Source organism: Carcharodon carcharias, chromosome 1 (assembly GCF_017639515.1).
Source record: "Carcharodon carcharias isolate sCarCar2 chromosome 1, sCarCar2.pri, whole genome shotgun sequence".
Lineage (NCBI taxonomy): Eukaryota > Metazoa > Chordata > Chondrichthyes > Lamniformes > Lamnidae > Carcharodon > Carcharodon carcharias.
Window position 1 is genome coordinate 49,612,391 of NC_054467.1, and position 18,557 is coordinate 49,630,947.

Sequence of the window (18,557 nt, forward strand, 5' to 3'; positions counted from 1 at the left end):
ACATGCCTAGCCATCAGAAATCCTTGGCAGTTAATTTGCTGAGTGAAAGTAATCCATGGGTTCAGGCCATGGCCGAAGTTGGGCACCTGAAGACTTACAGCTAAAAATAACTTTTATTATTGGTTTCTTTACAAAAGGGGCATAGAATCATCTTTCCATGTCAAGGGGGAAGGAGAAGTGGCTCCAATACAAACTGCACCCACTGTCGCCTGGGCACCCACCATTCAATAAAGGGACCAATTGCTGATGGCGTGAACCTAATGAACTTTGATCATAGACAGTTGCTTCCTGCCAACTACTCCTAGATGTGGTGTCACAGATTTTGGAGTCATTGTGTGCATATTGTCTTCAATAAGTAATTGTTGCTTTGTTTACATAATTCCCTGATTCACCTTAAGTTTGAGCTCAGTCATATTCCTCACGGTAGTCAATAACATAATTGCAAATGTTAAATAAAGGCTTGCATATTGGGTAAATTGCATATTAGCTTCACATTATTATGAAAGCCAACTTACCTACTCGTCGAGAGTGGGGACAATGAATTCCAGATCCTGACAAACCTCAGAGCTTGAGTGGGTGCAAAGAGCAAGAGCGGGCTGCGCATATGAAGTTCTGCATTTTTAAGTTTTTGGGCTCAGCACGTCTGTGCATGAAGGAAAACAGCCTAAAACCTGGATCACGTGACTGGGAGCAAAGCACCATTAAAGATGTGTCTGAGGCAAGGGACAGGGAGAGGTCCCAAAGGAGAGGGGGCAGGGAGAGGTCCCAAAAGAAGAGTTCCAGACAGGGACAGTGACAGGAAGAGATCCCAGTTAAGTTAAAAAGAGATGAGCAGAGAAAGAGGCTCCAAGCAGGAAAAAGGCTGCAGTTAGCAGATTTTAAGTGAAGAGGGTTCAGGAGAAGCCCCGAAGATCCAAGAAGGCAGCAGAAGGTTGGTGACTCTACGCAATGGGCCATTGTATTCGACCACTGTTTGCCTGTTAATTTACATGCTTCTCATATTAAATCTGAATGTTAGAGTATAAGATAAATATCGTAAACTGTTCTATCTATCTGACCTTGTATAGTAAAGTTCATTTGTTTGCTCAAAACCTGAGAAATCTTGTGGCTTTATTCTCTGAGCAAGGGTCCTGAATCTTAACCTTTGTCTACTTTAAACAAAACCTTATTGCTCCCTAACTGGATCTTATCAAAAACTTGGGGTCTGATCTAGGATCATAACAATGTTCACACTGCTTCTAATTGCTTGCTCCGGTATGCTGTCTGCTCAAGGGAGGTGGCGCAAGATGTATTTGTGAAAACAGTCCAGCTGCTGGCATTAGAAACAGCTAGATCTCATTACATCCGGAACATTAACGCCATGTTCATTATGAATGCAGAAATGGCTTATGAAGAGTAGATAAGATTTCAGTGTTGTTTGTTGTTTCATTTTTATATAAATAGAATGAAATGACTACCAGTCCACATATCTCATCTTGAAAACACAGCACAAATGTTCAGCATCTGCAGAAATAGAGAAGCTTCAAAAGCCATCATAGCTCAAGATCTTTTCCACCAACAACAGATCTAACCTTTCTATTTGATTCGCAAACTTCAGTTCCCCTGTTCAGTAAGCTTATGCATTTATATCATTTAAAGCTTACATATAAACAAGTGCTGTTACATTTCACTCAGTCGAGATGCTGATAAATGTGACAGCTTCGTATCCACTTGGGTGCTCCAATAACAGGCTCCAACTATACAGAGCAATGAGTCAACATATCACAGCAATAAATAAGCTTTCTAAAAAGCATTTTATTACTCAGTGAATTCACTTATATGACCAAAAGCTCAGAACATTAGCTAATTGACAGCACTTCACAGAAATCTCATATAATTCTGACAAAATTATCTTTTATTTATCTAATTTCTTGTACATGATAAGCTTTGTTTTCAAAAACCCCAGATATTACTCAAGAAAAGTGACGTTTTGCTGATAAACTACTTAAAACGTTTGACATGGTTCTTCTTTAGTGGTAAGAACTGCTCAGCTAAACACTATCTCGTCTACATTTAGACAAGGAATGTAACCTAATTGTCAGAGCTAAACAAACGGGGTTAATTTTACAAAAGGTGCTCCTCCTACTCATCCATGTAACTTCAGTAAAAAATACATACAAATCCCAGAAAAATAGTGTCATATTGGGCCAGAATTTGCTAGCAAAATAATGCTGAGTTTAATGGCACTTGCTGTTATTAGTATGTAAATCATCCAGCAATTTGAAATGAAGAAGAGATACCCTGTGAGCTGCTAATTGTCACAGGTTTCCAAATGATTTGTGCCACTTCACTATTTATCTCTTAAAAACAGCAGCTGTCCCTTAGAAGGTTGATTCTAATGCAATTTTAATGGTGAAATTTATGTTCCTACAATGCCAATCAACTGTTCCAGCTCAGAAAATGAATGATTGAAACTGAAACTACTACATTTTTTTAAAAATTGTTATTTTACTTGTTCCCTCGTTTTCTCTGTCTTAACCTAATCTTTCTTTCCCCCACGTACCTGACTAGACTTCAATTCGCCATGGGCAGAATTTTGCCCTTGGGCTCGGGCTCGGCGGGATTCAGGAAGCTGACCACCGCCCGCAATCGGCACCGCATCGCAATTTCGAGCTTGTGGGCTAATTAAGGCCCGCCCAGCATGGAACGCGAGTGGCAGTGCTCAGCGTTGCCTGTGCGGACAGGGAGAGCGAGCGGGCCTAGCATAAACTTCGCGCATGCGCGCAAGAGAGCACTTCAATCTCCCTAAGGCAATTCAATGCCTCAGGGAGATGAAGCACTGTTTAAAAAAACTAATGAAGAAAATAAAAATGTCATAAAACATGTCCCCTCATTTGACTCTGTCACATAAGCACAGGCATGTTTTTAATTCAAGTGTAAAATTTTATCTTATTTTTATTTGCTTTAGGAAACCTCATCCCGCCCGTGGATTTCTTTTTATTCATTCACGGGATGTGGGCTTCGCTGGCTGGGCCAGCATTTATTACCAATCCCTAGTTCCCCTTGAGAAGATAATGGTGAGCTGCCTTCTTAAACCACAGCAGTTCATGTGGTGTCTTAAAGTGCAAAGGCTGCTTGGCATTTTCGCCTGCCCACCAACCATGAGGTTGGATGGCAGCGTAAATTTGAATTTAATGACTTTTTAATAGCCTTAATAGACCTTTTAATTGTTGGTGGCTGCACTGCCGATTCCGCTGCACGCCTGCCAAATGAAATATTGTGGGACTATGTGATGATGTCAGGATGCTCACCCAACGTCATCGTGTGTCATTTTACACTCAGCTGGGTTGGGCGCACACCCACCCACCAAGCTAAAAATTCTGGCCCATATTTCTTTCTGCATCTCTGCTTATTTCTCAAGCCTGATTGGTTAACCTGATTGGTTAAGGAGATACACTGTCCACCCTGCCATTCAGCAAGGTCCCAGATACCCCACTGACTTTGATGCACAGTTAAAGAAAGAAAGACTTGCATTTCTAAAGCACCTTTACATGACCATCAGATGTCCCAAAATGCTTTCCAGCCAATTAAATACTTTTGAAGTGTAGTAACTGATGTAATTTAGGACACATTATTAGCTCACAATTCCAGCAACTTGATGCACAAACAATTTGAGCTGAAAATGTAACTAATGGGTCACAATGTGAAATGCAGCACTCCAGCAAATCTGCACTGTATTTCTGGGTTTTCTGTGGCTCGTCTGCAAAGTTACAAACAGGAATCAAGGGGAGCTCCTGTGGAAATTCTTCCCCTTGTTCTTTATGCAGATTCCAGCAACATTTGCCCCCTCCATTGCGGAATTGCCTAATGAAGTTGTTCCCATTCATCCACTACTGTATAGAAATATTGGGCTGAATTTTTGCTTTGGGCAGCAGCAGGAGCTGGGGCTGTTTCAAAGTTCCACACCTGCCCTGGGAAAAAGCAGTTACTGACCTGGCATTTTTATAGAGGCATGCCCTTAATGGCATGGAGACAGACTTCCTGTCCAATTAAGGGTGACAGGAGAGCACTCAATGCTGGAGGGAGAATAAGAGGCCTTTCAGCTTGAAAAGAGCAGCTGGCTGCAGTAAAGGGTAAGTAACTGAGAGAGCACTTCTTATGGAAGTGCTCTCTCACCAACTTTTCTTAAAGAATTAATAAAAACCATAAAAAGCAGCAAGGTCACCACTGTTGGGGGGAAGGCGGTATGGAGTGGGGGGTGGGGGGGGGGTGGTTAGTGGGGGTGCTGACATATTTCTACAGGGCAGCTGTTTGCTGCACCTACACTCTGGTAAACAAGGAAGGCCTGTGGACCTACCTGGAGCGCTGGCACCCTTGCCTGCTGCTGGGTTTCCACCTCCAGGCAACTGAACTTGCACCCACCATAACATCAGAAAACTGGAAGCTGACTGAAAAATCCTATTCAGCGTTCGGTCAATATCCTTAACAAGGCTCTTAAAGAGATGAATTGGCTCGTGGAGATGCCAGGCCCCAATCACACCTCCTCTAAAATGACAGATTGTGGAAATGGCACTGGTATTTTCAGGCCCTGTCCACCTCCATTTGCAACCTCACCAGGGTCCAAAAACCCTACCCACAGACTATCTAGTGTGGATTTCTGAAAAAAGAAAAGTCATATGGAGTTCAAATATGCGTTTTCATATCATAACATTTTTGCACTTTTTTTTTCTGGCCTACACACCAACCCTGAAATTGTTCCACTGCAATTTAATCTAAGGATTGTTGCAGTATATTGCAATGGATTCAATATCCACAGACATTTAAGGCAATTTGCAACAATATTTTATTTGAACAAAACCAATGACAAGAGGGCACTGAAAAAATATTACTGTAAAATCAACCCCAGTTTTAATTTTATTTTATAAAAATGTCATCTCCTGGACAATCTAACATGTAGGTCGGCATGCGGGTGTGTGCCCGACCAGCTCGAGTGTAAAATAGTGCGTGGTGACATTGGGTGAGCTTCCTGACATCATCCCACGCTCGCACAATATTTCGGTTGGTAGGCTTGCAAAAGTCAGAAGTGAGCCTGCCAACAATTAAGAGGGCAATTGAGCCCATTAAAGGTCCAATTGTCCCCAATTTTTTGTGGTCCACCCAACCTTACGGTTGGCAGACGGGTGAATCTGCCAGGTGGACTTTGCGTTTTTGATGAAACTTCATTCAAGGGCAGGATGAGGTTTCCGTTATTAAATTAAAAAATTAAAATTTTTTTTGGACAGAATTTATCTTCATCTATATGTTCAGGTGACCGATTCTGATGCTTGGACATTTTTTTCCAGAATTTAAAATCCTTCTTTATTGCTTTCAAATTCTTCAGCTCCCTGAGGCAGCTTCATGGAGCTTTCATTCTGTGCTCCCCCGTGCCCGTGCTTACGTCAGCGCTTGCCCTCCTCCCACTCCCACCCTGGCAGTGCTGATCCTTTCAGCGTGCATTTCACACTGGATGGCTGTTAATTGGCCAGCCAGCATGAAATCGCGGTCAGGGGCCGATTGCGGTTGGCGGTCTGCTCTCCAGCTGATCCCGGACCCACCACCCACAGAACTGTAAATCCTGCCCCATGAGTTTGAATCTTAGAGCTATCTGTCACTCAAGGATTGTCAATAATAAAATCACCTCCCAGTTGAGCTGACCGATGGACCACCACAAGGCATTCCATACCGAGAAAGGGAAAATCTAACAGCCGCTGATTTGATGCCTTTGAGAAGCATCTCTCGTTGTCTGTAAAGTGGAATTGACAAAAGTTAGAAAAGGTCATGTCTAAAGCTACTGACTGGCTTTTAAGGTGAGTGGAAAGAGAGAGTTTGGCTGTAGAGCCAAAGGTATCAAAGGTTGTACAGTCCAGTATTTAAGACAATTCTTTTTCATTAGGGTGTATGCTGGTATTCGTATTTATCATATATTTTAAAACAAAGTTTTCTGTCCTGCTTGCTCAATTGGAAAAAAAAGTCCTAAAATTCATCAGGAATTAGACTACCCGCTTTAATGGAATTAGGCTTAATTTTAAAAAGGGTAAATAGATTGAGATTCATTTGTTTATTATGCGGATCTAAAGTTGACTCCCCGGGCATCTGAATTAAGAGACCATAAGTTACATTTTGCAGCTTCAGCAGTTGAGCCAGCGCCATGCTGAAGGTCTCTGATTTTAGACATAGGGAGAATGGGAGATTTAAATCACCAACTGGCATTTTCTTCTAAAAACAAAACACTACAGGTGTTGGAAATCTCAAAGAAAACAGAAAATGCTGGAAATTCTTCCACATGTCTGGCAGCAGTTGTGGTGAGAGAAACAGTTAACCCTTCAGGTTGTGACCTTTCATCAGAACTGGCAAGTTCTAATGAAAGGTCTGACCAGAAATGTTAATTTTGTTTTTCTCTCCACAGATGCTGCCTGACCTGCTGAGTATTTCCAGCATTTTCTGACATTCTCTTCTAGTTGTTTTTTTTAATTTTTTTTTGAGCAAAGACACTTTAGAGAATTGAGTTCAGGTCCTTGGTTGTCTTTCACTTGCACCAAAACAATAGAATCCCATTATCGACAGACTCCAATCATATATTTGTGGCACTCAACAAAAAGGCAAACCAATGCACTTTGTAAAGGCCCCACTTATGCTCAGATGGACAGGCCATCCATTGTACTCATGGGAGGCCAGTGGAAAAACTCCACTGACCAAATATGGGGATGTTTCACCATTATATTTTCAAACATTAGAAGATGATATTTAAACTGGTCATAAATTTTCTACTGGTTTAACCGATGACAGTGAATTTGCTATCTCCCCTAATCAGGAAAACCAGACCTGGATATTCATATTGTGGCTGGACTATTTTCGATCCTTTCTCCAAAATCTCCAAAATAATCAAATAATCTCCAAAACGATATAGATGGATTGATGGAGTGGGCGGTAAAGTGGCAGATGGATTTTAACATACAGAAGTGTGAGGTCATACATTGAGGGAGGTCAAACAGTTACAGGGATTACACAATAAATGGGAATATACTAAGAGGAGTAGATGAAGCGAGAGATCTTAGCGTACAAGTACACAGGTCCCTGAAGGCAGCAGTTCAAATAGACAAGTTTGTAAAGAAGGCATATGGAATGCTCTCCTTTATTGGCAGAGGTATAGAATATAAAAGTAAGGATATAATGTTGGAATTGTATAAAACACTGGTGAGGTCACAACTGGAGTATTGTGTGCAGTTCTGGTCACCACATTACAGGAAGGATGTAATAGCTTTGGAGAGAGTGCAGAGGAGGTTTACAAGAATATTGCCAGGGTTAGAAAGGTGTAGCTATGAGGAGATATTGGATAGGTTGGGGTTATTTTCTTTAGAACAAAGAAGGCTGAGAGGTGACTTTATTGAAGTGTACAAAATTATGAGGGGAATAGATAGAATGGACAGGATAAAATTGTTTCCCTTGAAGGAGAATTCTAGAACCAGGGGACATAGATTCAAGATAAGTGGCAGAAGGTGTAGGGGGGACATGCGGAAGAACTTTTTTACACAGAGTTTAGTGGGTGTCTGGAATTCACTGTTGGTGGCAGAGGCAGAAACTTTAAACTCTTTTAAAAAGTACCTGGATCTGCCCCTAAAGTGCTGTAAACTGCAGGGCTAAGGACCGGGTGCAGGAAGGTGGGATTAGAAAGGGCAGCTGGGTGTCCTCGGGCTGGCCTGGACAAGATGGGCCGAATGGCCTCCTTCCATGCTGTGACTTTTCTATGGTTCTATGGTTCTATTGTGTATGCTTCTTTGCAGCAGCTTTTGAAAAAAACTTACCTAGTTTATGGCAACTAGAGCTGTAAAAAGGGGGCATGGCTTCCCTTCCCCCAGGCGTGGCTTCCCTTCCCCCAACGCTGCTGCCCTGCACTGGAGAGCTTCAGGAACCAGGCATGTTACACATTTCTCACCAGGCCCCAAGTCGGATGAGTGAGCAAAAAAATGTGCAGCTCCCAATCTGGGTATGTAAAAAGGAGCAGATTGGCAATCTGACTGGGATTGCCACTCCTCGGAAGTTCTGGCCCTGTGTCTCTATTGAACTGAAATGAAAGGTCTCTGATTTTAGACATAGGGAGAATGGGAGATTTAAATCACCAACTGGCATTTTCTTCTAAAAACAAAACACTACAGGTGTTGGAAATCTCAAAGAAAACAGAAAATGCTGGAAATTCTTCCACTTTATCCTCTGCTATGAAGATTGAAACCACGCTAATGGTAAGATGCTGCTGGAGAATATATACAGCAACAAGTTGCATTTAAAACAATTCAATATGCTTCAGAGGAGTGTTAGAAACAAAACAGGTCCACTATTTCAAATGCAGAAAGCATTCACACTACTGGATCACATTGTACAGGCTAAACCACTGTTCAGATTTATTTCTAAATAAAATGACTCAAGGAGTAAAAACATCAGCAAAATACTTCATACCATAATAATTATATGTAAGAGGCCTTTCACAGAGGAGTTAACCCTGTTCAAGTGTCAGTTTTCTATGGCTCAATCGAAAACCATGCAATAAACATTTACGTGGCACCTCCTAAGCTCTCTCAGAAATGTTTTAAATGAGTCAGTTTGGCATGCTGTGATTGTTGTGTGGCAAGTACAGCAACATTTTTCATATAGCACAAACCAGAAAACAGCATTGAGATGAATGGCTATCTTTTTGTTTTAGCTACATTGGTTGAGAATGGAATTTTGACAAAACCCTTTGAAGACTTTTGCCTTTCTCCACACAAAGTGACCAGTTTAACTACAGAAACAGTTAGATGTCACTTTTGCTTAACATCTCATCTAAAGGATAAGATTTCTATCAGTGCAGCACTTCCTCAAAAATGCACTGGAGTATGTGCTCAAATATTGAATTGGGGCTTGAACCCCAATTCAGAGAAGGGTGTGCAAATAATTGATCCAAGTTTATACAGGGACCAGGGAATTTACTAAAACCATAATCGATGACCATCTTGGCCATTTCTAAACCACAGGATAAATCTTTGTAAGGGTTCTCCCACTCATTCCCCGTAACTTTGGTGGAAGCCACTTGAAGGTTGATGCTGAACCATGCTATTAGGAAAGATTAGAAAGCTTTTACACTACCTAATCATGCTTACTGCAGAATCCACATTAATACTGTTTATGTCATTTTTGTAAGGTTCCTACCAAAGTTACAGTGGTCAATCAGGAAAACATCCATGGAAATTTACCTCCCATGTTTTAATGGGACTTAAAGTGGAAAGTAACTGAAGAAGAATAATTTTGTTAATTATGAAAGATTATTGTGACGTTTTTATGTAAACTTTAGGAAAGATGCCACAGACAAAGTTGCCTATTAACTTGAAAAATAGACTATGAATCTGGTAACTGTTGAGCTTTCACTACATACATTCTCAATGCATGGATTTTCATTGCTTTCCACTTGTAGCTTTTCGATTATAAATTTTGTGTTCAGACCAAAAACTCTTAAAGGTCTTGGAGCTGGAAAGTGTTTCTTTCTCTTTCTCGCACCCAGTGCAGGTACCAACCAGTCCAGGTCAGTAGAGTATGGTTAGATGCAGTGAAAACTCTTTCTCTCTTTCTAATTTGCTCCAATAGTGTGCCTCAATCTCAACCTTAAAGCAGCAACTTTTATTGAAGCAGTGTAAAACTTTCTGTTTCCTACACTAAGGGAGTGAAGTTCTGGAGGATGCTCCTGCTCATTGGTAGTAACTTCAGTAGAGGTGATACAACATCCCATAAAAAGTGTAAAAGCTGTTGGGCATGTTTTTCCAGGATTTTCTGTTTTCTGGGAGATGATCATGAGAAGGCCCCATGGAAATTCACCTTCTATGTGCTCTGTAGTCTTTATAGATTTGCTACTATATAAAGGATAGTTTTGTTTCAAGGGTTATGTTCACCAGGAATTGTGGGAAGAATACCCAATCTAATTGCACAAAGGATTTTTATAGCAACATACACAGGAGACTGAGTTGGCTTTTAATACAATATATCATTTCCATGACATTAGCTCTTGAGCAACAAGTGTGTCATGGTGCAGAGTACATTTTGAAGAGAAGTTTTGTATGTACATTTAGAAAGATGGCAAGAAATAAAGAAAATGTTATCAATAAATAGAAAGCTGCAAAGGCTATTAATTGGATGTGCTGACATACTTAACTGTCTCTTCCACATTGGGAGCAATAATTCATGCAATTTACTGATGTATTACAGATTAGTACATATCCAAGATTATCACTGTGAAGCTCCACTATCAGCTGGGTTGTCTTTTGTCTTTACTGAATTTTAGTATTGAAATATATTAGGCAAAAAATGTGTAAGAAAATTATTACAAATAAGTTTGAATTCAAGATAAATCAATGATATTCTGTTAAGAATGACAATTAACAAATAACGGCAATCAAATTATAACTGTAGCTCCAAAATAGATGTTAACATTATCACACTGATTTTTACTCATGCATGGGATGCAGGCATATCTGGCAAAGCCAATATTCATTGCTCATCCTTAATTGTCCTCGAGTAGGTGGTGGTGAGCTGCCTTCTTGAACCACTTCAATCCATGTGATAGGGAGTTGCAGGAATTTGAACGATGATAATGAAGGAATGGAAGAGACCATGAAGTTGATGATGTTCCCATGTGCCTACTGTCCTTGTCCTTAAGGCCAAGGGTCTGGGAGGTTTTGATGAAGAAGCCTTAGTGAGTTGCGTTTTGTATATGGTACACATTGTGTTCTGGTGGTGGTGGAAGTCAATGTTTAAGGTGGTGATCAGTGTATCGATTAAGTGGGCTGTCCTGGGTGGTGTTGAGTGTTGTTGGAGCTGCACTCATCCAGGCAAGTGGGGAATATTCCATCACACTCCTGACTTGTGCCTTGCAGATGGTGGACAAGCTTTGGGGAGTTGGGAGATGAGTTACTCGTTGCAGAATTCCCAGCCTCTGATCTGCGTTTGTAGCCACAGTATTTATATGGCTAGTCCAGTTCAGTTTCTGGTCAATGGTAACTGCCAGGATGTTGATAGTGAGAGTCTCAGTGATGGTGATGCCATGGAATATATAGGGGCGCTGGTTAGATTCTCTTGTTGGAGATGGTCATTGCTTGGCATATGTGTGGTGTGGATACAAGTTGCCATTTATAAGCCTGAATGTTGCCCAAGTCTTGTTGCATGCTTCAATATCTGAGGAGTTACAAATCATACTACACACTGTGTAAAGCATCAGCAAACCACCGCCTCCCCCGCCTCAGCGCCCACTTCTGACCTTATGATGGAAGGAAGGTCATTGATGAAACAACTGAGGATGGTTGAGCCTAGGATACTACCCTGAGGAACACCCTGCAGCGGGGACTGATATGATTGGCCTCCAACAACCACAGCCATCTTCCTTTGTTCTAGGTATGACTCCAAACAGTGGAGAGTTTTCTCTCAATTCTCATTGACAACAATTTTGCTAGGGGTCCTTGATGCCACACTCAATCAAATGCTGCCTTGATGTCAAGGGCAGTTACTCTCACCTCACCTCTGGACTGGAGCTCCAGCAGCACATCTAACCTCCAGGAGTGACCTACTTCAATTCACAATCATGCTGAATCTAAACTCAGCCAAACCAGGCTCAGATCATGCCAAACCTGAACATGCTAGCACTCCTCTTGTCTTAGCAACACACTTATCCCCTTCACAGAAAACGGCCATCAATCAGGTGCAATTGTTTTGTTTTGGATTGTAATATTAACAGGGCCCAGATGGGGTAAGAGAGAAGTAAAGAGGAAGAAAGACCAAACTTTGTAAGAAAAATATTAAACAATTGAGCCTTCACAGAGGCAGAGAGTTCATACACTCCACCAAATACTCCCTCCTGGTTCCTTAGGTGACTTGATTTTCCTTGCACCACTTTCAGATATAATTAAGAATCATTTGTGATTGTTCATGGCTTTTACTGTAATTCCCTGATTTAATTTATTCACCCTGATTATTTCATGGTTTCCCCACAAACTGACCATAACAAAGTTACAACTTGACAATAACTAATGAGATGATTGGTGTATTCTGTCCTTGAGAATGACCTCAATTTACCACATTGTTGTTGTTCTCTGGCTTTTCTTGTACATCATTAACAAAGAGCCACTAAGGCTGTCCTGGTGGATTAACAAGTTTATCCAGCAAGTAGCTCAGTTTTGCAGACCAGGCAAGAACCTCATTTAATGAATTAGCTGATCCAATTGGGATAGTGGTAACGATGTTACAATTGGCCTCTGCATTCTCAGATTCAGAGATGTAAAACTAGCCTGTCTGCTCACTCCTTTATGCTATCAAGAAATCGCTACTGAAAGTATGTTTGATAAGGACAGCACTGGACTCAATAGGCTCAACGGAATCTTTGATTTGGCCAATACTCCTTCTAATGGCATTACTAATAGTTCATTTCTGCTTATTCACCAAGAAATTACTGTCACGGTTTACATTAGTATTGAAATTTTTATTCAAATGATCTACCAATACTCACACGCTGTAATCCATCTTATATCTAATGGTCAATGTAAGAAGAGATTGCAAATATTAAAACAATTCCCTTTAATAAATAATGACTTAATTATGATTATGGTAATCAGAAAGGAATGCCAAATGAAGTTTGTTGGTGCAAACCGACATTCATTACATTAACTCTATTAGTATTGAATGTTTTGCAGGGCACTTTCAGTAAATTATAAGTGCTAAATCGACATTCAATCCAGCAGTTTGAGTACAATGGAAAGGGAGTGCTGCCCGACTCAGACAGCGCAGTTTACCGATTTTTAAAATGCACTTCATCCAGGATCTAATCATCCAAAGTATCATTACAAAACCTGACTTAAAGTAATGCTCTTGTGACAAAGAAATTAAACTCTGTATTTAATATGTCCATACTGTATTTGAGCTTAGGTCTAGCTTCCAGCTGTTTTCAAGCTCCGAGAGTTTTTGATATTTTGATAGGGTGAGCTAAGGTATAGGGATGTTCATATGGACCTTAAACTCCAGCATGGATTTGTTGGGCAGAATGGCCAATTTCTGTGCTGTCAAATTCTATCATTTTCTTCTGACACCAGTCTTCCCCCTGGCGGTAAGTGGACACACTGCGCCCTCTGCAACTGTTCCAATGGCGTGACTGATAATGCAGGAATTGATGCCTCCGCGGTACGTCAGATCAAATCAATGAATCTTGCGCTATTTAGATCCCAAGCGTAACTATTTAACGGGAATGTCTTAAAATTGCTGGAAACTTAATGCCAATGATGCATTACGCTTAAATTCCCTCAACGACGGGCAGTTTATTTTTCAATGGGAGAAGCTGGGGATTTTGCAATGGAATCCGGTGAATGAGCTATTAGTTTGCGCTGAGCTGACAGTAAGGTTCACACATACCGGAGACCAGCCATTTTATGAAAATGGATCTGCAGCAGCTCGCGGTGAGAATATTCTTTTTGCTTGCCGGATCTTGCGAACACAGAAACGTTGGGCCCGAGTGAATAAAAACTCCACCCTGGCTTAAATGTGACAAGTGCAGAATGTGTTCACAGTGATCCTGTATATTCACCTTACACATTTAGACACCGAGTCATTTATTAATAAGATAAAACTACACATCTGTAAAGACAGTTGAAACTCAACTAAACCCTCTGCCTATAATAAGTGCATGTGAAAAGCGGGGTTTGTATATAATCTAATGATTTCAGTCTCCGTCTCCTTCCAAACCCTCGGATAATCGTGACGTACATCGGATGCTTTGCTGAAGTCCAATTAACGTACCCACAACAGTAAAAAGGAACTCGTTGTGCTGTACAGAGAACTAGATGTGTCGTATTAATATTCATAATCCCCTCGAACACATATACACTGTGTCTTTTGAAATGACAGCAGGAGCAGAGAGATCTGTAGAAATGTTTTATTACAGTGCTGTACGAAATTGCCGAACGCCTCCGCAAACCTTCCAATTATCCTATTCAGAGGGAAGTGGTCCCATTTATTTCAAATAAGAGGGCGCTTGGTGGGCTTAGAATTTCATTTCTAACTCCATCTCACGAGTCAAAATGTATTTTTTTTGTAACTGGTACGAGTTATAATGACCCTTCCCTCCCTCCCAAGAAATTGGATCCTAATCGGAAAAGCACAGCAGGAATACATTGAAAATCAGCATTAGCAATCAGCCGTCACTTTCGGAAACTCATTTCTTAAAAACGGACTCGATTATATAATCAGGAACACGCGTCTCGGAGCAAGGTGGCTCAATTAAAAATCGCAGCGACTCTTTGAAATCGCATTGTTTCAATTCCAATCAGGACACCGTTCCCCAGCCTCCTGCTTTTAGCTTTTGTCTCTGGACAGTTTGTTATTTCTTCAATGTATGTAAATTAAGTCAGTTTAGTTCCTGGAGCCTAGCACAGAGATACAACACATCCAGCCAGTCGTTCGGCAGCCAGCATTCATTTAAGTAATTGCACATCAAAGCTACACGGAATCACTAACAAAGCAGGTCAAAATGCACATATGGGACGCGACTTAAGGTTCACATGTAATAAGCACAGTTTCATTATTGGCTTGTATAATACATCGGGGCTTCGCTTCAGTAACTCTGAGATGCTTATGTAGCTCTTTTTATTCTGCTGTGTGATAATGTGGTGCAGCGGAATGTACCCTCCCATCACCAGCATTTTCAGCAATCTACCACACAGATGCCCTCCTACCTAAAAGAATTGTCGGAGTCACTGTACATGTTATTTTATTCGGGAGGATACAACTACCTCTTCCCTTTCCAGTAAAAAAATAATGGTTGCCACCAACTTGTTAAAGGAATTCACTCTATAAAACAGTATGAGCCAGGGCTCAGAGCACTAACTCGATCATATTCCTTGATGTGTTCCAATTCAGTGGGCTAAATGCTGGTTATACCACTGCAGTGCTATGACGTCAGCAGTGGATCACTGTGATGTGACCTCTTTTTGTGACTTCAGAAAGTTACAATAAACAATAGCTTCAATATTAGTTTTTTTGAAAGTTAACACTGTGTGCCGTGATTGGTTTAATGCCTGTCCTGGTAATTAAACCTTCCCAACTTAATAACCCACTGGCAACTCGGTCGCTCGTCAGTTATCACACGGTTCACTTAACAGGAATGTGACTCCCATAGATGAGACAGTGCTGGAGAGCACTGCCATTCTGTTCCAAACGGGGAACCAACTACCGCTTCAAATGCCACAAAATGTATAACACTTGAGTTCATCACTCAGAGACACACCAGGCTTGCACCCAGTGATTGGAATGAACATATGATTTCTTTTTAAAAATGCGACCTTCAGTTCTCACAACACTACTTTCCTAGACATACACGGTGAAGCAGCCTAGCACAGACATACATTACATCGAGCCAGTCATCAAGTCCAGGCAGATCAACATTAAACAAAACGCTAGATGAACTGCCCCTTCTCATGCTAAGGGACCCAAGCATTCCGATACATCTAACATGATCCCGCCTCGGTTAGATAGAATACTTACATGCATTGGTTATGGCGAAGCTGTTTGCCACCTCCAAATTGTCAACATGGGGCGTCAGCCTCAGTTCATGCGAATTATGCTGAAAAATTCCTAAACGAAATGCGCTGTATTCCTGATCTGCCCCTCTGGGGAATAACCCTCCTGTAATAGAGAAACAATCCGTACTACAATTCATTGGAGGAATCTTAAATGCGTCGCAACTATTTACGGTTTGTGATCAAAATTGAATTAAGACAGTGCTGAAAAGGTATTTAAATTGAAATTATGAATGCTAAAATATTATGCGATTAAGAATCTCCATTGGGAAATAGTTATAAAAATTCTACCATAGCCATTCAGTGTCAGTCGAGCGGTTTATGATAAATAATTGCAGAAAGGATAGAATTAGAGCATTTCACACGCCAGGGTCCAAAAAAAAAGAATCTATGGGTTGTTTTGTAATTACAGTTATTTGGCTTGAAGATAACTCACCTATTTGTACGCTGGTGGGAGAAGAGGCACCAAACGCCAGTCCGCAAAACCAAGAAACCAGGAAGACGGATATATGCTGCATAATCTTTTGCATTGCCGAAAGAATACTGCAAACACGGTATAATCCTTCCCTTTCAGGATTTGTTGTAAGATTCAGATCATTTGCATAACGCCGTTTCACCAGAGGGGAGAAAAAGAGAAAAAATACAGAAGAAAACAATAAACACCTCGTTGGCAAACGCTGTCTTTCTCGACTGAAAAAGCAGCAGCAGTAGGAGCAGTAGGAAGATGTGAAAAGCAGTTTTAGCACTGCGCTTTACCCAGCATCACCTCTCAGTACAGCCACGCTGCCAGAGACATGTCTTGATTCTTAATAAATCCGAACACACGAACATAACCGATCATTGACCGAACACATGCACATTCCTCCCTACCAATCCAGAAAGGATTTCACTCAGATTCATTAGGCGTCCATCTTTTTCAGAATGTTTTTTGCTTGCCCTGTTCATTTTAATGTTATCGCGGACGATCTACACATTAACACTGCAATTGGAATGACTTACTCTAAATTAAAAAGAGTCGTATCAGTTAGAATGAAAAAGACAACACAAACAAACAATCTTTAGACGCCCATACTCTTCATTCTTCTGTTGACAATGTCGTTACTCAGATTTATCATATTAGTAACACTCCATTTATTAACCATAACATATTAATAATCTTAGTCTTTTATAAATACACCAATAAGCTCATATTAATGTATGCATGTGTATTACTGATACGGCGCTATTTCTACTTCATACCTTAATGTCAACGTGAAACAATAATTCTACGATTGCAGTCACACAAAAACAAGAATTTCCAACCATTTATTAAACATCAGCATCGCGGTTGTTTGTAACTGTTCACATGGACAAAGCATCAGACAAAGCATCACTTTCCTAAATCAATAATAACGATTAATACAATAAAGTCTTGTTGGTCAACCTTCCAAAGTGTTTCTTTTCCAGGATTTCTACCATAATTAATAATATATTTTAGATCAAAAATCTTAATTTATCAATTATGACTGTTATTTTGCAATGCTTGAATAAGATTAATTGGTTGTAGCGCTAAGTAGTCACTATGAAGAGTGGAGATTTTTACACTCACATTCCTAGTAATTGAGACATATAAAGTTTAAACTAATGGAAATATTCCTTGTTGCCGGATCATTAGTCTAAATGTTACCATGGTGGATTCGGTGTAGTCTTTGCTACATTATAAACACATTTTGAGTTTGCTTATTAAGATCCCTGTGATGTAGATATTGTAAAATATGATGTTGGACGAAAGGAGGCATCTTAACTGACCAAGCGTTTAACAACTTTCCATCATTGAACATCCCTGCTTATTTTGATTCAATTATAAAACTGATCCTCAAGCTAAAATCAGATAGGGAAGGTTGCGGAATAACGGATGTGATTTCAGCACAGTCGGACCCAGAAAAGTGGCTAACTCATCTCATTACATTGTGAGGTGTTAGTGGTATTAGAAACAGTCCTCTTACAGTGAAGCGGACTAATATATCAACAAAAGTAACGCAGACAACACACATTAATCCTTTCTAAAGCTTTAACTCCAGCAGCGATTATAATTATTATTGGGCGCCACCGTGTAATAAAAGTGTAATTTTAAACATTTTCTAAAACAAATACAGCAACGCGATTGAACCCAGTTTTCTCCTTCAAGCTCAGTGACTACTTTGATTATTAAATATAGAAGAATGTAATCAGAATGTGATCATATAGAGATGTTTTCTCTATAAAATACGGCTGCCCGAACAAGAGAAAATAGGCTTCAATGGAAAGAATTGTTCAGAAACAGCTCCCAACTAAATAGATAGATTAGGAATATACCCGTTTATCTCTCATTTCGGTGACTTGTAAGCAAATTAATGGGGGTAACTAGCCTAGCTAGACAAATATGAACACTGTAACCAATATGTTGCTGCTTGTATGCAAACACAATACATATCATTTTGCAGTTGCGATGCATCGTATGATCTTAATTGTGTCACAGCAAAATGTAAAACCTGGAGAGGGTTCAGAGGGAGAAGGCACGAACTGAGCCGTGCCCAGCTTCCTTTTAGATGGTCAAGTGTTTCGACCTGTAAAGTGTCCAAGTGCCGTGGTACCTATCAAATGGGGGAATAATGGTCTGTTCGCCTTAAGTCTAAGTTGTACAACTGGAATTGGAAAGGCTAAGTAACGCCTAGGATTAGTCCCAGCTAACTATATTTTTGTAGCATTGGTTAATTCAAATAATACTTAATGTAACTGAAAATTTTAAATATAAACACCTTCAAAAATATCAACGAATATGGGCATTTATCAACAGATATCAAGATCACATCAGTTATTGATTTTTTCCTGATCATTAGTATACTTGGCATAAAGTCTGACAGCCAAGATTTTGCATTTAATCAATAATTTAATTTTCTATAATTTAAACGTTTATAAATTATGCTAATTGCTTTATTTACCTGA

The 18,557-nt window shown here is 40.2% G+C and overlaps 1 protein-coding gene across 5 annotated transcripts in view; it reads right to left on the reverse strand.

Annotated features, from left to right (window-relative positions):
- Nucleotides 1–16,317, reverse strand: part of gria2b (glutamate receptor, ionotropic, AMPA 2b) — a 183,540-nt gene extending 167,223 nt beyond the window's left edge. For all 5 annotated transcript variants that reach the window (XM_041187813.1, XM_041187798.1, XM_041187788.1 and 2 more), the window contains exons 1-2: nucleotides 16,030–16,317; nucleotides 15,559–15,699 (exon numbers count right to left, since the gene is read on the reverse strand). In XM_041187813.1, the coding sequence (XP_041043747.1) occupies nucleotides 15,559–15,699; nucleotides 16,030–16,123 (235 nt within the window). In that variant the 5' untranslated portion in view covers nucleotides 16,124–16,317. The remainder of the gene's footprint in view (nucleotides 1–15,558; nucleotides 15,700–16,029) is intronic.
- Between the last annotated feature and the right edge of the window lie 2,240 nt (nucleotides 16,318–18,557).